Source organism: Dermacentor variabilis, chromosome 10 (assembly GCF_050947875.1).
Source record: "Dermacentor variabilis isolate Ectoservices chromosome 10, ASM5094787v1, whole genome shotgun sequence".
NCBI lineage: Eukaryota > Metazoa > Arthropoda > Arachnida > Ixodida > Ixodidae > Dermacentor > Dermacentor variabilis.
The window spans coordinates 32,931,616-32,954,012 of NC_134577.1; the positions used below are offsets into that span (position 1 = coordinate 32,931,616).

At 46.9% G+C, this 22,397-nt stretch overlaps 1 protein-coding gene across 1 annotated transcript; it reads left to right on the top strand.

The window, feature by feature from the left end:
- Positions 1 to 976: 976 nt before the first annotated feature.
- On the top strand, positions 977 to 19,844 carry LOC142560276 (pancreatic lipase-related protein 2-like). The gene is made up of 7 exons (XM_075672239.1): positions 977 to 1,080; positions 3,073 to 3,172; positions 3,552 to 3,847; positions 6,433 to 6,636; positions 8,161 to 8,410; positions 9,588 to 9,794; positions 13,477 to 19,844. Exons 2-7 carry the CDS (start codon positions 3,139 to 3,141, stop codon positions 13,899 to 13,901), a joined length of 1,416 nt encoding a protein of 471 aa, XP_075528354.1. The 5' UTR covers positions 977 to 1,080; positions 3,073 to 3,138; the 3' UTR covers positions 13,902 to 19,844.
- The last annotated feature ends 2,553 nt before the right edge of the window (positions 19,845 to 22,397 follow it).

Genomic DNA, 22,397 nt, shown 5'->3' on the forward strand with positions numbered 1-22,397 from the left:
CACTTAAAGGCGGCACATACTAAGTGTAACGTACTGGCGGACCCAAGGTGGTCGGACAGTTGATTTGGAACCAGTTCTCTGAGCGCAGTAGCCCGACGCGCCACCCACTAGACCGCGGACTACCCAATGACCCAAGGATGGCGAATCGGGCGAGTTTGAACTTATGATGGCAGGGCGGGGCAAAACGAAGATACAGAAATATGCATAAATATGAAAGAGGGCGGGACAAGCGCGTTTTTTTTTTCTCCTTCCTCTTGCCGGGAGCTTCTATCGTGGACCAGGGACCCAAGCTGCCGTAAGGACGGTTTGAGACAAAGAAACATAGATGTATCATAGATCTATCTAAACATAGATGCTGTATCTGTATTAATGGCACGCCATTGGTGGTCTAGAAACCTTTTGAAAGGACTTTCTGAGAATTTCCTTAAACATTTTTTCTATGCTCGAATGACCTCGTAGTCATTATTAGAAATAAACGTATTGTGTTTATGAGGACGATCATAATTTATACTATCATTAGAAAAATAAGGCACTGCGCTCAAAACTGCTCGTTGACCAGGTTTAGTCGTAACGCTCCGATAACCGTACACTCGACCTCCTTTACGATCGTCTGCTCTTTCTTATCTGCACGTATTGGCCCGCAGCGCTTAAGCAAAACAGATTCGGAAAGCGCCCTTTGCTGCGCCGCCCGTCTCCACCAGCGTGTACTTTCTTACGACAGCCCTTTGACAGAGAGTCCGGGGGCACTTCACCGTGCCGTCGGAGCATCAAACGCTGCGTACTTCAAGCGTTTCTGTAGTGTGCACATACTTTACTACGTTCCACTGAGCTGCCCTCTCGAATTTGCTATCAGCGATACGATGCGGCATGTGTTGCTCTGTTCATGAACTGCCTTGACGACTACCGTCCCCGGCAGCCCTTCTAGACGAAGTGTACGTCGTGGCTGGTACCCAGAGGGCACTCCTTCTCTTGCGTGTGTACTTAAAGTGCATCGTAAGACGCGTTTACTGAGGCTGCCGGACAGCAAACCTAGTAGCCTTATTTTTTGTTACGCCTCTGCTCTGGCGTTCATCTTTGGTGGTGAGTATTTGTTGCCTTACAGTGCAATATTAACGAGGGGGGGTAGAGACGTATACGCGTTTGACGCTGCTAGAAAGCGCTTCATATACACGCCGTGGGGGCGGGGGTGGTGGTGACGGCTCAGTGGCTATAGATGGCGTTCTGCTGTCGAGCAAGAGGTCGAGGGTTTCGACTCTCTATTCCCTCGGCGTCATTTCAATGGGGACGAAACGCGGAAACGGTCGTGTTCCTACATTAATTTCGGTATAGGTAAAAGGAACCTGGGGGGTCAAAGTTACGCGCCGTACTCCTCCACCATAGGGCGTCCATCGTAATGCAGTGTGAGATTTCGTGTTGTAAAAGCCATGTAAAGAAAAAAAGCGCACTTTGGGATCGTTCGTCTGTGTTTGTTGACGCTATATAGCAGCCAAAATACAGTATATATGGCATATCAATTTGCCCTTTGCCGAACTTGACTTGCTGGACTACCCCGCCCTTCGCGGTGACATTGTCTCAAATTATCATAAGTGGGGCATCGAGGCAAAGTTTTGATTTTTTTCAGGCCAAGCTTCATATATCAGCGGCGCACATGGGAATTGTTTACAATTATCGCCAGTGCTATTCCTGATCAAAGCACTCAGTAATTAACATTGGCAAATTTAGTAGCTAGGCATGTTGTAATTGTAATTTTAGAATTGGAGTCGCCCAGCCCACAGAGCCTTAACGTTTTGCTAGAAACCCTTTATATGTAGCACGTTTCGCGAATACGAAGGCAAATATTGTCGCGAAATGCATATCGGTCTTCATGCTAACCGTTTTACGCACTGCGTTTAGCAACTGTGCGGAAACGTGCTAGCTCGTAGAAGAGCAGCGCATTTAGCTGCAAATTTGGAGTTATGTTTTGAAGCTGCTGGTGCAAAGTACTGACTCCGTGGCAAAAACGTGCATGCTTTGACTATTACACACTGACGTCAAACGAGTCGGAAATCTCAATGTCTCCCTAAAGTAAACAATTCGTTGTAACGAAAATGTTGTTTATATTAGTGGTGATTGTCGCGCACATTCTAATGTCCGCGGCTGTTAGAAATTTCAGACCGTGTCATTTGCACAAACACGTGCTGTGACAGACATATCGAGCTCTAAAGCTTTTCCAGCAACGCTCTGAAATCGGCAGTTGCAGAGAAGAATAAATTTTGCTCGTTAAAATTTACATTAATAATGAACGCGGGAATCCGCGATTGTGGCCGACAGAGGAACGCGCGTCATCGAGAAAGTTGTGACGCGCTGCATTCACGCGCACAAGACGCGCCATGCGGTTCGACCTCGAGGGGTCTTGTTCTACGCCTACCTAAATCCTCTTCTTTCACCGTTCATTTTTCCATTTCTTTCACCATTCATTCCCACTGTTATGTGTCGTGCTTCTTTCCTCATTTCTTTTTGACCTTTTGATACTTCCCTTTTCTTTCTCCATTCATACTCTTTCGCACTTTCCCTTTATTCTTTTCTTCACCCTTCATTCTTTTTCTCTTCATTGCTCCTTTCGCTGTCCAATCCTTCCTTTTCCATAATTTCTTTCCTGCCTTCCTTACTTCTGCATGCGCTCCTTCATTCCTTTCTTGTCTTCCTTCACAGTTCATTCCCTCACTGCTTTTCTCAGTCTTCTTTCTTTATTCGTTTCTTCATTTTTATTGACTAATAATTCTTCCACTATTCCTTCCCTTCTTTTACCCTTTATTCCTTCCTTTCTATCACCATTACTTCCATTCCCTTCCTCCATTTCTTTCTTTTACCGTTTACTCCCTTTATTATCACAATTCTTTCCATCGTTTCCTTATTTCACCCTTGTTTCTCTCTTACTTAACTTTTTTCCTTTTACTTCTATGTCACTCTCATGTAATTCGCTTTCGTATTACAGTTGCACCGAGTGATGTCTTCTCAGCTAAACTAGGATATGTTGCGACATTGTTTTCATTCTCAATGCACGTGACTGAGTTTTTGCACACGTACATGCAGGCCTTTTCATCGAGAACATTCTTGGCACGTGGCGCACTATACGGAGCCGTCCACCTACATACCACCATGAACTTCCTACCCATACTGATGGCTTTGTATGGTACGTAACTTTTCCGATGGAAACTTACCCATACTAACGCAGCGTCAAGTTATCCACTTTAAACCGTACTTTTTGCTGCTGTCGTCCGCGCTTGCTGCGTGGGCTACAATGATGGAAATGAAAAGCATTTCTTCTCGTATCCAGCACTCTGTGTTCGAATCGCGGGGACGAATTGAGGCAGACGATAACCCTTTTCTGAGGCCGTTTTATTCATGCCGTTTTCTCCATCTATCCGGGCTCAGGCCTCACTTACGCGCGGTTGTACAGTTTCGATGTGAAATTTTGGCCAGATATAGTTCGATCCATATACGAGCCGATATGGATCGGATGCCACGTCTAGGCTCCCTAGAAAGATAACCTCGTGGCTACCACCCTTCAGGATTGAAGTCTCCGGATGGAGACGACTCGGAAGTGATGGGCCGCAGCAACCTGCGGCAGGCGGCGCCGCACCACTACGAGCTGCGATCGAACGTCGTGCTGGACGACCCGGCGTACATGTACGGCGAGCTGAGCAAAGAAGACTTCGGCGACATCGCGCTCTCGGTGAAGCGTACCGAGGAGACGACCTACTTCGCCTACTCCGCAGCGGCGAAGCCACTGACCTTTCCGGATCTGCCCGGACCCTTCGACATCTCCGGAAACCTCAAGTACTTCGTGCCCCAGAGCCCGGACAAGGTGAGACAACAGGCCTCCGAGATATGGCGCCACTTTTGCACAGTGCGCAGTACACGATTCTCGTTTTCCCGGGCGCTCCAGCGTCAATCAGCGCCGACTCGAAGCCGCGTCATTTGAGCTGCTCGGGCTTGCAGGAATGGTGTGCGCACAACAACCACAAGTCACGTATTTGGCCTCTATGTAGTTGGACGCATTGAATCTGCCCCGCAGCAGCGCCGTGATCAGGTATTATTGCCGCGGCGCACGCGCACTAGTTCGCGCCGACGGAGAGCTTTCTTGTTGGACGAAGGCTCGAAACTCAGCACGGTCGCTTCCGCGAAACCCAACTGTAGGTCAGCATGCCACCGGTCAGCCAAGGCGTGCAAAACTGGCACGCGTTGCACTCTGGTCTAGAGGCTTTTGGCGTGAGATGGCACACGTTTGATTTCCACGCCAATCAGGCCAAAGCGCGCCGAATGCCGCCGGTCACGTTGACTTTCGCCAGACGGTAGACTGTGCTGAACTACAGTGAACTGCGAACTGGAATGTATGGTTCTAGTGCAACACCTAGCCCAGCTGTGTCCGCGCTTCAAACTTTCCGCTTGAGCTATTCAAGATAGATAGATAGATAGATAGATAGATAGATAGATAGATAGATAGATAGATAGATAGATAGATAGATAGATAGATAGATAGATAGAACCAGCTATCATCATCATCACCATCAGCCTGCCTACCCCACTGCAGGGTAAAGGTTTCTCCCGTACTTATCCAACTACCCCGGTCATGTGCTAATTTGGCCATGTTGTCCCTGCAGACTTCTTAATCTCATCCGCCCACCTAACTTTCTGCCACCCCCTTCTACGCGCCCCTCTCTTGGAATCCAGTCCGTAACCCTTAATGACCATCGGTTATCTTCCCTCCTCATTACAGAACCTCCTATATGAACCAACTTTATTTATCTCTAAAGGAAAGGAAGCGGCGGGTTTGAGGCCGGTTGTGGTCGGAGAGGGCTACAATATTCCGTTACAGCTTCAGTAGTTATCAAGGTAGAAAACTGGCCTAGTTGGGGTGACATCATTAATCAAAACACCAGCGCAAATAAGGACACAGACGGAGGAAGCGGCTGGACGAGCGCTAAAAGCGATCAAGGCAGAAAACTGGGCTAGTTGGTGTGACATCATTAATCAAAAGACCAGCGCAAATAACAACGACACAGACGGAGGAAGCGACAGGACGATGTGCTCGTCCTGTCGCCTCCGTCTGTGTCCTAGTTTTTTGCGCTAGTCTTTTGATTAATGATAATCAACTTCAGTAGCTTTGACCAGGAACGAAGATTACAGGCGAAATACTTCTAAGTGCCAGCCTCATGAGCATACGCTTTAGCCCAGGGCCATAATTCTGTGTTATTGGTTCCCAAAATAAGGCATACGTTTTTCCCGGCTTCGATTTCTGTCCTAAAATTCGCGATTATTTCGTGGATATATTCTTCCAGATAGACGTTCACCAGTATCAACCCCCACCACCACCACCACCACCACCACCACCACCACCACCACCACCACCACCACCTTTCTTTTGTTGAATATCTTGCACGTCGTGCTTATACCGGCATTTTCTTCCGCGTAATACTCGGTTCATTAGCGTTGCTGACGCTAAAACGTGCTGTATAAACTACTGATCACGCTTAATAACAGTAAAAAAACAAAAAAAAAACATCGATACGCAGACCGTCAAGAGCACACTACCCCCTTCGTTCTCGCCGAAACGGTAGGCGAAACAGACGCGCATATATATATATATATGTTTACGGCCATGGCGGCGACATTTTCATGTGGCAAAGACCAAACCTCTTATCCTTAAATTTAGGTGCAGGTTAAAGAAGTTAAGGTGGTCATTACGGTGTACCTCACAATCATACCGTGGGTTTGGCACGTAAGAACCCCAGATCTTTAAAACCCTATTCGTATTCTGCGACGATCAGTCTCGGCAATAGTACCGTCTCAGCCATTAGGCGAGCGCTGATTGGCTGGTTGCGCAACGCGTCACGCACAGGGGATAGTATGGTCGCAGAATGCATCCCCTGCGAAAGCGTGGCATCCGAGGTCGGGCAGTACGCGCAGGTGCGTCCAATCGTGAAGGCTATATTTATTTTCATTTTTTAATGTATTTCTTTCAATAAAACCGAACCAGGCGAAGGAGGGTGAGGGAACAAACGCGAGTTAATGACATCTTAGTTGAAATCAAGAAAAAGAAATGGGGGGGGGGGGCGCATGGGCAGGACATGTAATGAGGAGGGAAGATAACCGATGGTCATTAAGGGTTACGGACTGAATTCCAAGGCAAGGGAAGCGTAGCAGGGGGCGACAGAAAGTTAGGTGGGCGGATGAGATTAAGAAGTTTGCAGGGACGACATGGCCACAATTAGTACGTGACCGGGGTTGTTGGAGAAGTATGGGAGAGGCCTTTGCCCTGCAGTGGGCGTAACCAGGCTGATGATGATGATGGTGATGGTGATGATGATGATGATGGTGATGAAACAGACGAGGCTAAACCGAACGTCGTATCAACGTTCTCGGACCCGCTCGGTTCGTTATTACTGCCAGGTGAAGCCCCGGTTCCTGCTGCATTCCAACAAGGCCTCGGATCCCGGCAAGCTTCTCTTCGAGACGAGCTTGGATTTGGGGGGTTTCAACACGATGGCATCGCTGGTTGATCCCGGCCAGAAGCTTTACATCATCGTGCACGGCTTCCTGAGCAGCGCCAAGACGAACTGGATGCAGGACATGAAGGACCAGATACTGGACAAGGTATGCACACATACTTTGTGGGCGCTTCACTGCATTGTCGAGCCATAATATAACGACCCCAGAAAAGCGAATTATCCTATACCAGTTGTTCCTTAAGCTGAACCGAATTTAGAAAACAAAGAAACAAAGAAAAGATTCGCTAGGGCAGATAACACAATTCTAACTCTTGAGCTGAATTACTAGATGAGGCGGTCATCATTTCTACGAGCAGTCAAAATGGCTAAATAAATAATTCATATTATTACGCTAATTACCTTTTAATCCACGACTTTAGAACACATATTTCAATCTACGAATTATAGCTGGTGCGTTCGCAAGGCGCATCGATATAGAATGAGTTCTCAGAACTATGCCAGTTTTGATATAATTGTTTTCAAATTGTTGGACGAAGTGCGTTCGATTGCACTTGCTTTCGTGCTTCGATGCATAAAACAGCGTTTCCATAAAAAAAGTTAAAGGAACAACGGTGCATTTTTACCGCTATATATTTTTTTGACGGTGCACATATCGAAACCGGTGCCATCCTCCGGATTCGTTCCAAGTCGATAGGCCTTGCAATATCACAGGCTACATAAAATTCATAGATTGAGCTATGCGCCGTAAAGTAAATAATTAAATGTGATATAGCGTGATTGCGTGACGTAGCGGGACGTAGTCAGCGCTTGTGTTCGTGCATTGCTTCTTTCTGTCCTCCGTCCGCTGTCTTTGTTACGGATTGCCAACTAGCCGGGTGACACGCTCTGGAGTTCCCATAGACAGTAACGCCAGTATTTCCTCCAGTAATCATCAGGGGGAAAACTCTGTCTAATACCCCCGAACAGCATATCGTTGCGACCTTTGTCGTCCTGTCCCTCGACACGCTGTCACCATTCTCGAAAGCTGTGGGTGTCAGGGCCGCCGAGCTGCATGACTATGACATAGCTAAGGGCTCTCCACTCCTGCCCACGCCGACCTTTCCGAACCCTTGCTCGTACTGCAACGATGGTTCAACGAGGACAGGTCCTTAAACACCTTTTGTTGGACTGCAAGGAGAAAAGCACGCGCGCTGTCCCAGCTGCGAGGCGCGGACGAGCCACCCCGGCGCGCCGCGGAGATGCTACTCTGCCCGTGTGATTTTGCCGGCGAACATAGTGTCGCTACAAGAATTTGCAAAAGAAGAAGACATCGGAGCAGGCGAATGGTGCGCTAACCGCACCGTACACAAGTGTAAGGGCTCATCGCAGATACCGGAACACTCGAATCGCAATACTTTTGTATGGAAATTTTGTCTATCCCTGCGCAAGGCACCACCTTTCGTCCCTTCTTAAGGTGTGCGCTTGTCGAACCTTCAAATCTGAACCAACTATGTCCAGGAACACGCTCGTTTGAAGACAAAACCTGACGAGGGCGCTGATACGCCACTCACCTTCTCCTGAATACACCCTCCCCCCCTCTACAAACACACACACGCCACTGAAGTGACAGGCCAATCCCCACTGAAGCGTTCTTCATACCGTACCCATACCCCCGCTGTGGCTCTCGCAGGAAAACGCGTCCGTCATTCTTGTTGACTGGAGCAAGGGTTGTGGCTCGGTTCTGGGCTACAGCACGGCGGCGGCTAACACGCGCATCGTGGCCCGCTCGCTGGCGTCGCTGGTCAAGACGCTGGCGGACGCCGGGGCGGTGAAGCCCGAGCTCGTCCACTACATCGGCCACAGCCTGGGCGCCCAGACGGGAGGCTTCTTCGGCAAGGACGTCAAGCAGCTCACGGGAAAACTCGTCGGACGCATCACCGGTGAGGCGCGGGCGCGTCTGTTGAAATTTGCTGAGATTGGTGGCGAAAACTGGCTGGAAATTTTCGAGGCAAACGCGGCGCGTGCCGTCCTTCTCGAGGATTAAGCTTCGCTTCCCAGCCAAAAGGGTCGAGGTAAATCCCACAAAACGCCGTGACGTAAAACGCAGTGTCGCGTTCCAATGTCACCTCCCAACGTCGCTTCCCGATGCGAGTGACTTCGGTAAATCGTCCAATGCAGAGTGCGCAACGCCGCCACTGGCAAGGGACCGCGCAGAAACGAAGGCATTCAAAAAACCCATTCAATAAACCAATTTGAAGGGTAATTACTTTCAGTATAACGATCCCTAGACGGCATTTGAGAACTTCTAGAGTGAAACTAAAATTTGAAATGGGGCCTAGGGAGGGGCTCTCTTAAAGGGACTGAGAAACACTGAATCAGTTTAGACATTCTTTAAACTATTCTTTCAACACTTTCGCGGCAATACGTTGATTATTAGCGGAGTAAATGGTCAGTCGCATTTCTTGAATTTCGCGCCGAAACCTTAGGTCCTGTTGGTCAGTATGGCGTTATGGATTTCAAGGTAAGAAAAAAAAAACATCAGCGACGTCGGTCTTGAGTACCAGTGCTTGAGCTTAGGCGCGACATTAAAATGATATTCACTTTCCCTTCTTATAAAGCACGCCTTGATGGTTTTCAATACTCGTTCTTTCCTTCGTGTATTAGTGTATGGAATGGCCGTCTGGACTGCACTGTAACAGCACAAAATGTTAAACGAATTTTAAACTCAACTAGAATTGTATTACAGACAATTATTAGAGGATAATTAAGAATTGATCATGCTTACTGTTTGTTATTCTGTGTATACTGTGTAAACTTGTTCATCCTCCCTGTAATTTGTGTTTGACAATGCCGTATAAGGCCGTATTGTCGGTGCTGAAATTTATCTCTTTATTTTGACAATTCCTCACCTGTAATGGCCCTCAATTGAGGGCTACAGTATTCCTAATTACATAAATAAGAAATTACCAAACTGTTGGGCTATTATAGAGAAATAAACGAAATTTTTTTTTGAAAGAACGTGTTGTATGTGTGAACCCATTGAGTGTTTTTTTTTTTTTTTGGTGTCCCTTCAAAACATCCGGCGATCGCCTAAGCGCTGTCGCGACGCATGCGCAGGTCTGGACCCCGCAGGACCGCTGTTCGAGTCTTACGGCGTCCATCTGACAAAAGACGACGCCACCTTCGTGGATGTGCTGCACACGAGCGTCGGCCGCGGATGGACGGACGTGGTCCAGGGCAGGCTGGGAATGAGCACCAGTTGCGGACACGTGGACTTCTACCCGAACGGCGGCAGAGAGCAACCGGGCTGCTGGAGATTCAGCTGTGAGTGCTCAAACTTTCCCGGTGACCGTAGCGTTAGAGTTTGACAACGCGAAACCTTGAGAGAGAGAGAGAGAGAGGAATATAGGAAGGCAGGGATGTTAAGCAGTCAATGGTCTGGTTGGCTACCCTACACTGGGGCAAGGGAGAAGGGGAAGAGAAAGGGAGAGAGAAGGTGTAGTGACGGTACGGCCAGTACTTGAGTTAAAGCCGCTCGCGCAAACCAGACGTTCTGAGAAAGCACGAAAGTGCCTTCACTGCCTTCTGAGACGATGATCGATGGGGACGGTGATCTAGTACTGTCTGTTCACTCAGAGGACGATCATCTAATTTCTTCAATCTGTTGGACAAAGATTGTCTTTGAGACATCCTGAAAGAGGCGGTGCGCTCTTGGTGCAATTAAGTCGGATTAGCTGCACTATGGAAGTTCGGTTCTCTCGATTCGTGTGAAAACTGGCTTGAACTTCTCGACTTCTCATTCTTTTCTCTTTTTTCTTTCGCTGCGATGGCAACTACAGGCGGGCACTAAGCGAATTTTAACAGTCGTCATCACCGTCGGCGTTTCCGTTACGCTTCGCATGTATTTTCGTTAGACGAAGGTCCTGGTCTTCGAAACCCTAAAGGCTCAGAGCATCCTAAACAGGGCTATTGTTTTTTTTCAACTTACACTAGGCCACACGAGTGTAGCTAGTGTGGGAAGTCACAATCTTTTTTTTACTTGGTGTAGAAGAGTTGTAGTTCCGCCCACCTACACGAAGCCAGTTTTTACAACTATGGTGTAGCACGGAAAGCGGACTTTCTACAATGCGGTTTCGGTGAGTGCAGGCAGCAGACGACAAACAAGCAGGTTAGCGTTGCAAATGCGTGGCGCCATTTTGTCTGTCGGCGCCGATATAGCGCCGATAGTGAATGTTCGCTGCAGGGAAGGCAGTGAAGTGCTGGCGTGACCGTGTGTGAGAGGAAGGTGAGCTAATCTTCCAAGAAGATAAAATTAGATTGCTCATGGATGGTGCGGACTGTTTCGAGAGAGATACAAAAGGGAAGGAAAGACAGGGAGGTTAGCCAGTGTAAAACGCCGCGCTGTATTACTCGCATTGAGAAGTTGTCTTCGCGCACTGCGCATTCGCAACGTATTTCGCTGCAGTTTGTCTAGATTAGTTAGCGAAAGGAAACTCGTACATTTGCGTTTAGTTTCAGTCAAGGGCATTTCGCAGCCAGTTAGTGCGAAGACAAGCCAAGTGCGGAGTCGGGCGCTTTCGTCTGCTGATGCAGAAGACAACGGGCAGTGTTGTCTGATTGGCTACATCCCAGTTGTTAGCTAAGTGCATCACACGACGTCATAGCCTCGCATAGAATTTCGCATTCGTTTCCCAGTAGATGTACGTGTCGTGACGTCACGACGCAGAAGGTGGTCACGTGGGAGCAGGACATATCTCCATGTTTTGACACTCGATCTGGCTCACTAGGTAGCCCGCTCTGCTGGTACATCGGGCCGCGCAATGAGTTGCAGCTTTGCAGGCTACCGAGCGATACGGAGCGCGGGCTAAAACGCCACAATATGTCCTGCAACCACGGGACCAGTTCCTGTGTCATGAAGTAACGACGAACACGCCTTATAGGAAACGAAACTAGTTCACTTATAGTGCCTTGAGGCTTGCTGCAATGCAAGGATTAGGGATCATTAGCCTCCACCCGCCCCAAAAAATAAAGTCGTCGTGTTGAAAAATGTCAGACCAGCACTTTCGGAGCATTTCGTCTCCGCGATCCACACGAAACGTTCTTGAGACTTCGCGCGAAAGCTCAATCTGGGATATCCGAGCGGGGCTCGTAATTTTGAGTGCGATTCCTGAGCAGGGGAACTCCAAATGGTGACATCTTACATTATATATATATATATATATATATATATATATATATATATATATATATATATATATATATATATATATATATATATATATATATATATATATATATATATATATATATATATCAGTGGGGCCGTTACTCATACTCTCCTGTGATGCATTTTCATTAGACACTGCTGACACTGGTGCTAATCTGCGCGTCTGTTCCTTAACGCTCTCACTTGATCTGTCATACACGCAACGTATGTCATCCTCGTAAATGTTAGTGTGGCTAAGGACTAAGGTAGGCGAATTCTCCAGTGCCTTCGCAAACGCAATTAGCCCTTTTCTAGCGTTCGCTAGTGAAAGGTCTTCAGCAAGATCTATATTGCTCTTTCAGTTACTGGGTTCCTTGAAAAATGTGTTCCCGGACTTTAAACCTACTGAATTTAACAATTTGAGGTCTGAATTTTTTTCCCCGAAAAGGGCCAACAAATGCCTGCTTGATTCGATGTGTCATTAGTTAGCTCTGCGTCAATTTTTCCGTTTCAACAGCCCAATCACTTTGTTTTCTAGTTTGATCGCGCGTCTCGAGGCCGTCCGGAACCCCACAGAAGACGAGCATGTCACGACGAGTCCTGTCCTCGAGGTCGTCAATCCGAGAGCGGGTGTCATCGGTTTTTTTTTCTTCTTTTTTTTTGCGCAACACTAGCAATCGCTTCTCGAGTGAGTTGCAGGTCGGGCTGTACGGTGTTGATGGCGCCCCAATCCTGACCTCAAACTTCAGATAGTCGATCAGCTCTGTTTCAAACGACTACCGCGATTTCTCGATGTCATTCGCGGCACACGGCAAGTCAGAATGTCCTTTAGTAAGCGTTGCTGACTGAGGCTAATGCCGCAAGATTTCCTTCTGACAATCGGCCTAATTTTCGGAGCTACTGTAATTAGTACGTTTATTAGAAGGGCGAGGATTGATTGCAACGTCGAGACAGCATAACATAAGGCAATAGACTTGAAAGGAAGAATGAACGAGTCGCTTCTTTGAACCGGATTACTTGCGCGCCTTTCTTTATATCATTCTCTGCGAATGTTCTCCCGCATATGATACCGCGTGAGACAGTACGATTCTCATTAATGTATAAAAAATCATTGTGGGGTTTCAAACTGGCCCGTGGGTTTCGAGGGACGCCGTAGTGGTAAGGGAGGCTATGGGCTACTTTAACCACGTGGCGTTCATTTACCGGGCACCCGATGCATGGTAGCGTACGACCGTTAAATTTGAAGACTCGGCGAGCTGGCGCGGAATAATTGCTTGTGAGACAAGCTCATTGAGTCACGTAGTAGGAATGAAGGGCAACACACATACACACTGAGCGTTGTAGCGTTCCGCCCCTGTGTTTGGTTCTTGTAACTTTTTTAGGCTTATCAAGCCTTTTTTCAAGTTGAGGGCGGCTTTTTTGACATTATAGAAGAGTAATTTCCTAATACGGATCAACTCTTATTTAAGCATATTTCCAGTTACAGATATGTGGGAGACAGTAGGGGGAAGATTTGTGGAACGCTGTCCCGGATAGCGGTGGCCATTTGTCTCTAACAAGGTTGTGCATATTCACGTTATGTGAATATAAAACGTCCAGATTTATCGAACGCCGTTCCGCATATTCCCTGATTTCGTGTGGAACGCTGTTCTATTCGAGTGAAAATATACGAAAAAAAAAGAAAGACTTTTTCGCCTATAACCGGAAAATAAGTGGTAAGTGTTTATAATAGAGCGTTTGTGCGACCCTCCGACCAGCCTCCATAGCGCTTTTACGAGTTGTTGCACGCGTTCCTCGCAGCCTGCTCGCACTCCAAGGCCACCGAGTTCTACGCCGAGTCGGTGCGCGAGTGCGACTTCCCGACGCGCTCGTGCAAGAGCTACGCCGACTTCGTGGCCGGCAAGTGCGCGCCCAGCTGCGAGGACGGCCGCACCTGCGGTCACATGGGCCACCCGGCCAGAGTGCCGCTGGCCGGCGACCACTTCACGAAGACCACGAAGCAGCAGTGCCCGCCCAGGGCCGTCGGCTACAACCTGCGGGTGCAGATCGCGCCTCGGAGAATGGACCCGGACGCGACGCTGGTGAACTCGCTGGGACGCTCGGCGAAGATCCTGCTCGAAGAGGCCACGCCCGAAGAACGTCGGGAACTGATGGACGCGCTCAGAGAGGAGATGGCTGTGCGCACCGGTCAGCGGTCCCCGTATGATGGACAACCGTGGGAATGACCGTTAGATGGACCGCTAGATCTGCTCTTAACTTTGTCTTTCTCTCTCTTTAGACGCGCACACACACACACACACACACACACACACACACACACACACACACACACACACACACACACACACACACACACACGCACACGCACACACACACACACACACACACACACACACACACACACACACACACACACACACACACACACAAGCACACACGTAGACCGTAGAACTTTTGTACTGTTGTAGTTCTGTTGTAAAAGCTTTACCGCGCCTTTGTACTTTATTAAGTGCGGAAGTTGGGAAATTCGATACTAAAGTTCGCCTCGAAATGCCGAACCTGACGTCATCGATATTATTATCGTAACACCACGACCGAGCAGAAGTTGCTGTCGCTTTGTATCAATAATGATAAATACGCGGCCTTTTAATTTCTACGGAATTGTTCCACGATAAACTAAAGCTCTGCCCTTCGTGTATAGGTCAACAGACTGGGCATAAGCTTCTAACCATCTATACATCTTCTCGATGTATAGAAACAGTACCGTTTCCGTCGGCTCACTCGACGACACGGGGTAAAACGGTGGGGCGCATGGGGAATAATTGTTACCGTTCATCCACCCGTTGCTGTCTTTCTGACCAGGGTCTACACACTTGTCGTGCGTTAATTTTCGGTGAGTAACAGTGCGCGAAGCTAGTGGTGTACATAAGGACAACTTAACATCGAGAACGAATGGAAGAGCGCAGGAAGGCCACGACGGCGACGACGGAAATGAAGAATGAAAAGAAGGAAAAGAAGAAAAAGAGAGGAGACACCGGAAGATGCTTGTTGCAAATGAGCTCATAGGTTCGGGGCAACAGTCTAGCGATGGAAAGATGGAGACAATCAACGCTTGAGTTGGTTGAGCGTCTACCAGTTCCCCTCCCGCTGACTCTGCTTCTGACAACTAGACTACACGAGATTCAGAAATTAAAGACGCAGAACATAACACTCGGTCTTAAAAAAATTGCTATTTCGACTATCAGTGAGGATTCTTCCTTATTTCTCCATTCGGAATCTAAGAAATGCCAGTCTTAGTTTTCTTTCGAGGAAAGTGTATTGAAGACGCCTCTTTCGACTGCAGCTTCTTCTTCATCATAGGATCGTTGTAGGTACTTAAGTGGAAATGTCGCTTAGTATTATCAGCTTCTGTAGATGTGTTTTCTCTTAGTAACCAACTTTTAATACAGATATGCAGAAAACTGGTTGACAATGGAGAAACATTTCCCATAAAAATTTTATGGATCTTCTTGGCTAGACCGCGCCCGACAAGAAGGGGTGGACTAGTAATATCTGTTTCTCCTTAAATGTATCATAAAGCTAAAATTATATTTGTACTGATCAATCCCGAGTGCGAAATTCTGGCTGTAGAACTCATTCTTTCTGGATGTTGCCCACTTTATATCGTAAATACTTATTTCCCTTCCAGTGTGCAGTACACTATAGCTCGCTTGTCAGTGTTCTAGCTAGCTGTGGGCGTGATCTTTTATTTAATCGGGATTTCAATTCATATGCTATTTTGTCATTAGACAAAAGCCTTGTGAAAATTTAGGGTCGCCTATATTTGTGCGTGGCCAAAATCAGTCTGCAATCGACCTCACATTCTCTAGTCGTTGTCTCTTTGTGTCTTCGAGGTCGGCTGTTGATTTTGCCTCTAATAATGATCATTTGCCGCTATTTTTTTAAATAGTCTGCTCTATTATATGTACGGATAAACCACGCTCGAACTTTTGTAAACTACAATACTTTCAAGAACTCTTTGTGGTCTGTGCTTTCGTCCTTGTCAGATGCTTCCAATGAACAAAAAACGAAGATTCTTTGTTCTGACCTTGAGAAGCCTAGTAAACAATCGGAACTTGTAGTTCGATCTGGTCAAGGTTACTCCTACATTACTTCATGGAATACTCGACTGTTCACGTGATTATGAAAAAAGGAAATCAGTCTGTAAAACGATGCTATATAACCAGTGTCCGAAAAACTAGAGCGATGGTAAATTCTCCAGAAGTGTATTTAAACATACAGTTTCTTAAGCAGAATATGACTATTGGAAACATTTCGATTATCCATCAAAATAGAAAAACGAGCGCACTCTTGAATTAATTTGGCAGCGGAAAAATAGTGCCTCGACCGAGTAACATGGACTCGACGGTTTTCACTGGAGAAGGAATGACACAAATGATGGAAGAAATTGCAAAGGGTTTAAATAGTTGATTCACTTCCTTATCTCCATTTACCAAGTTACGAATCCGGTCAGATAATTTTACAGCGAACACTGTGCTGGAACTGGCTACAGCAGTGGGAAGCCTGCCATATTACTCCCCTGGTGCTGATGGAGTAACCACAAGAATGTTAATAAGTTTGTTCAAGGAGTCTCCAGATGACCTTTTAGGCGTAATAAACTATTCAATTTTCGTGGATACATTCGAGTTAGAAAGTCGCTAAAATTGTTCCGGTTCTTAAGTATAATGGGTACGGATTCACGCTGGACAATATTCGACCAAATGCTCTAACCTTTCATTTAGTTAAACGAATATAAAGGATTCGGAATGTTCGTTTTATGAAACCAGTAGAGGAGAAAGATGTACTCAGCCCTTGTCAAATTGGTTTTGAATGTGGCTGTTGCATTTGGCGATCTTATGTGGACGTGAAAAGCCGGATAAAACCAGCAGGACACCAGAGACAAATGGCATCTCTAGTTACATTAGATATATCAAAAACCTATGATATTGCAGAACATGTAGCATTATGGAATCGGTTAGCAAACCTTGATTTGCCAAAATATATAATAAAATGGTTCAGTAAACTTAAAACTGACAGAGAATTTTATTGCCCTGCGAAGGATTTTCTTCAGACGTCGGCAGTCGCGTAGAATTTCACAAGGAGCTGTCACCTCACTTTTATTGTTTTAACGTATTACCAAGCTCCTTACTTCGCCCTAATGGCATATACACATATGTATACGCAGATGACACCGCGTTTTTTGCATCAGACAATGACATCCACTCTTTATGTAGTCGATTGCAAACATACCTGTGCGTCATAGGAAACTGGTTACATAACATTCACATCTCTCTTAACGTCAGAAAATGCTGAATATTCGTTTTTCCTTTAAGGGGTTGAGTACACATGTAGCTTACCGACCGCCTGCAGAATATACCTCAGGTAGACTCGGTAAAGTACCTTGGCATAATATATGATAACCAGTTTAGTTGGCGCAAGCACATTGAATGTACAAATGAGTAGTGCGAGTGGCTTGAATGCGAAGAAGGCTTGGCAACAGTCGACCGGGAATGCGGAGAGGCTGTCTTGTGATGATTTATAAAATGTCCGTAGAGCCAGTCTGGGAGTTTGGATGCGTTCTATATTGAGGTGCGCCGGCACGCAAATTACATCCTTTGTTTTTCTGCAACGGGAAACTTTACGCCTGTGCCTCGGTTTACCAAAGCTCGTTGCCAACAATGCACTATACTTAAAAGCACGATTACCGTGTCTTTCGTGTAGATTTCGGCTATTAGCTGTCCAAACGTTCCTAAAGATGTTCGAGTCGTCTATAAAATTACAAATAATATTTGTGTATGAGCTTGTAATATATCTTTTTCAATCTTCTTGGCCTCGGCTTCACATTCCTCAGGTCTTCTTCGTACGATCAATTGTTGGGCCCTTACATGTACGATTATTTTGATATCCCCCCTATTGGCAGTGCGAGTGGGAATCTCCAGATTATATTTAACGACGTATATCCAAACAATGCGAAATTACTTTCTTACAATATACTGCTACAAGATCACTTTTCGGAGCTGAAAACAAACGCCGTCATAGCGAAAGATGCATCACAATCAGAAGAAAAATCGGGAATCAAAATTGTCTCTTCCGTTTTATACTGGTCGTTCTCTTTAAGAGTTCCTAATTACATACCCGTATTTTTAGCTGAGTTTCTGGCAGTTACATTGGCTTCACAAAAGGGAACTCCTCAATCTGGGAGGTTGTAGTAGTAATGGATTCTTTAACTTTATTTTCAGCTCTCACTGCAAATAGGGGCTTACATACATATATATATCACGTGCATTTCATTGTCTAATACCCTCTCACTTAACACTAACTATATTGGTATGGGTGCCTGGTCACAAAGGATTAGTTATTATTGCATAGCAGACTGCTAGGCTAGAGCGGCTCTTAGTGGTCCAATTTGTATTCCGATCCTTTCAGTATCAGCTTTCAGAACTGCTGCTAAGTTCAGGAGACGTGCAGTCATGGAAGAATCTTTGAACCTATAATTAACAAATTTTACGGATTGCCGACACCTCTTGTTTCCTTGGAGCAGAAACTTCTGCCGCAATAGAAAATTTGAAGTCCTGTTTACAAAATTGAATGTCGAATACCTACATTACGCTATTCCCCGCCTTTCACCATTAGGAAAACATACTTTAGAAAGGCAATTTCATGGTGCTGGATTGAATATATCGATTCCCGATATTCTATCTTCCGCAGCCTCTTCTCTGGGACACTATCATAGGGATGTTGATTCAGCTGTTGTGAGATACACAATTGAATCAGGACGATTCCCTTGCTAAATTATTAAAAAATTATCTGACTTCTTTCTTTCAACTATTCAAAATTTTCAAAAGTGATCGTTTTTAGATTCGTTTAATCTTTTTATTAAATCACCCGATTATTGGCCAATCCCCGATACTGGGTATTATTCACTCTCAGAGGCTAACAAACAGACAGACAGACAGACAGACAGACAAACAAACAGACAGACAAACAAACAAACAAACAAACAAACAAACCAGGAAGCAAGTAAACCCTGAAATGGCGTGGTGGTGGCCGGGCCTAAGGGAGAACCAGGAAAAACCAGCGCATGTCGGGAGTGCGATCGAGCTGTCGGGCCTTGGGCCCGAGCTTCCGGACTTTACAAAGAGAACCTGGAATGCCCAACCACCTGAGCCCAGCACAGGGTCCTGCCTCGTGACAACCCGGAGTTCGCTCAAGGAGCGACGGGTATTTTCTATGACGACGGCTCGGCGTTCTTCGCCTGTGCGCCACCATGTGCCCGAGCTGTTGGTGAGGCGCACTCCGCTATCATTGCACTGTCCTTGTGTATTTCGGACACTCCTAGCAACTATAGAGATTTGAATTGGAAGTGGCCATTTGACCTTACTGTTCGACGTCTTGCTCTGGTTGATGAGAACAGTGTTTATTGTGGGGAGTGTGGTGGCGTTATTTTTCTCTCTGGTTGTGTGCAAGTTTTCTTTCCGCTTTCTGTATGCAGAAATACATTCTTCCTGCGCTAATGAAATCAAATGCTCGCTTCCTTCATTTGAGTAGAAAACTCGGATGCTGAGATTGTTTGAAGTCGCTTTCCTTAACCGAACCTTCAGAACACCTACCCTCTGAAATGTGCACATGGCACGCACACCCCATCAGTGTGTGTATAGGATATATATTCATTCCTCTGTATAATGCGACGCCATTTAACAAAGGTATTCAGCAGTGCCCTTTTATCTGAATGTTGTGCATAGGTATAAAACGCCCTGTCTTGCAGCTTGTCCGTGTTTTTGATAAATATTATGTTTGAACGAAATTACATAAGTTACGTGCGTTGTGATAAACTATCTAAATTTCATCCAACTTCTTGCGCGAGCCATTCCCCTGTGTTCAAGTAGAGAGAACTTTATTGAGAAGTCCAGAGGTACATTCCTCTGGCCAGCTATTCTGCGCTGGAAGGCTAAGAGAGAACGGAACAGGAACAAAATGGGGGACGATGACAGCTTATAGGGACACAACACAACGAACAAATCTACTAATAGCCTAGTGTCCCGGCCCGCACTTTTTCACTTTTGAAGTAAGGCCCGGATTCTAGCAAATCAACTAGTTCTCTCATCTCAGTAATATGAATACTGGTAAGTACCAGGCGGTACAGGGAGCTGCTAGCGAATACAATGTTCAGACGAAGTCGATAATGCGTAGTTCTCAAGGGGGGGGGAGAGATGATAAACAAGTCTATAAATGTGGAAGTCGCCTTAGTCGCACTGTGGCTTTGCATAAAATCAGGCTGCGAGTTCTCGAGGTTGAACAAGTCTGCCGGGCGTTTTCGCTTTATTCTTGCTGTGTGTGTCGTACGGAGGCTCGCATACTACACGCAGATTTTTCGAGAGGTAACTGCTGGCAGGGAGCATACGGGAAAAAATTGCACGTCTGCGATCCTCAGATTTTATCATTCGACAGAACAAGACTGAACTGCAGTGTCATGGCGTCCGCGCAGTCATCCGTAAGCACCAGCAGGAGCGCAGGAGCTAACAGACGAATAAAGACGTGTGGTGCCCATTAACTGTGCGTATTTGTATTCCTTGCGCTGCGCAGCGAACAGGTGCCGCTTTGCAACGTGTGACTGTCTGCAACGCTTGTTGACAACTGCTGGCCCATGGAAAGTTTTAGGCCCTACGGATCGCGGCCAGGAGGGCGTGACGTCAGGAAATCGGCCGTCTGTGAAGTTTGCCCCTGATTGGTGTTTACACTAATTCCGTCTAACAGCACTTCAATGGCGAGAGAGTGTCTGCAGTGCTTAATTTAGGTGGGAAGTGCCTGAACAGCCGCCATGTCTGGTCATATTCGTAAGGGAATCGTGGGCGCATTAAGGAGCGCTTTTCAATTAGGTGAAGCTGACTGATTACAAGGACCGCTGGACCGCCACCTCGTCGGATCCTCGACCATTCGCCGACACCAGTAAAGGGTAGCAAACCGGACGCTTTCTGGTTGAGCTCCCCTTGTTTTCTCTCGCATTCTCGTATCCCTGTTGGAAACGAGGAGGCGTTGAGGCCCTACATCCTGAAAATACCCACGGGATTTTGTCTTAAAAAAAAAAACAATTATGTGCAAGCCATTGTTCTGTTTGTTGCGCTGGTGTCCACAGAAAACGTCATAGACGAACAACTAATTTTCGGTTGGATTTCGCGTGAATACCAGTGCAAGAAACCAAATGACCTACCACCTAGCCCCAGGGGAAGCTAGACTGAGTGAGCTTGCTACCTTTCCCTCTCTGAAGGTGTCGAATGTCTAATCTGTCCTGAATGCCACAGCGGCCCAGCCGCTGTTACGTGTCAAGTGAACCAAGGCCGCGAAATAGTTGTTCAACAAAATATGGTTCGCATGCGAAAGAACGGATATTGCTTGGCGGTCTGTGGCGCAATATGACGTGACTACAACCAATGTAGGTGGACATGTAATGCAATAGCATTGTGCACGACACTCGTCAGCTTTCGTTTCTTGCGTCGAGCGTGAAATAGAGTGGGCTGATAGGTGGGCCAATCCTGACACCAGTGCACGTTATGGGCAAGCTTTCGGGGCAACTCAGATTTCCAGATACAAATACATGTGAAACGCTGAACTCCTTTTATAGGCAACCGCTGGACCGAGTTATAGGAAATTTGTACCATTTAAGAGGTGAATGTCAAATTCTGGGGACTTTAGAATGCGAAAGTTTTAGCTAGGACTATGATGTTTTCTTTTTTACAAAGGTAGCGCGAAATTGAGTGCTGCTTATTAACTGAGACATATGCGACAAAGGATAACAGAGTCCTATTTTAATTACCAACACTAACGTGGGATTCGCGCTAGCTGTCACAGCCAGTGCGTCATTGGGTAACTAACGAGAAGAAACGCCGCTTTTGGACTTCCCCTTCAATGTGTAGGGTTTTATGTCGTTGGAGCATATGTCGGGGTGAAAAGCGGAGCGGGGAAGGAGGTGAAGTTTTGTAGTGTGACGTAGAGAGAGGGCACGTGACAACTAGAAAGATTAGCGGACACGTCAGCGGGACCCCAGATCATGGAAAGTCTCGGCAACCGTTACCACGCGCAACAAGACCAGAAGGTTGCCGTTCCGGACGCGATCATACAAGCGCTAAGAGTCGACCCGTTTTCACGGGACGTTCGCCCGGAACACAAGCGGGGAAGAGTGGCCAGTGCCAGAGCTCTCCTACACACCCGCGGAAACGAAACGGGGACACGGTTCGTTGACGCCGCGGAATACGCAGAACGCTCGCGATTCGGGGTTGCGGTCGTCGATTCGAGAGGAGAGGCAAAACGCGCATGTGGGCAACTGTAGCGTGCGAGCGCGCAGAAGAAGCGGAGATGAAGCGGCGGTGGCACTCGCCCTCGCGGATCCGACGTGCACGATGGTTCTCTGCGACTCGCGATAAGCGGTCACTAACTTCGCCAAAAGATGGATCTCAAGGAGAGTGGCCCGAATCCTGAACAATCGACAAGTGCAGCGGGAGGTAGATTTTCAAACCAGAATCCAGTGGTTCCCGGCGCACGTGGGAGAAGTATCGGAGACACGTCGCTACCGAAACGAGACGGCACACGCCAAGGCGCGCGAGCTCGCGAACCGCGCCGGTGACCGTCGTCCACGGGACAGCACCAAAGACCACTTGACGAGCTACAACGAAATTACCAAGGCCCTC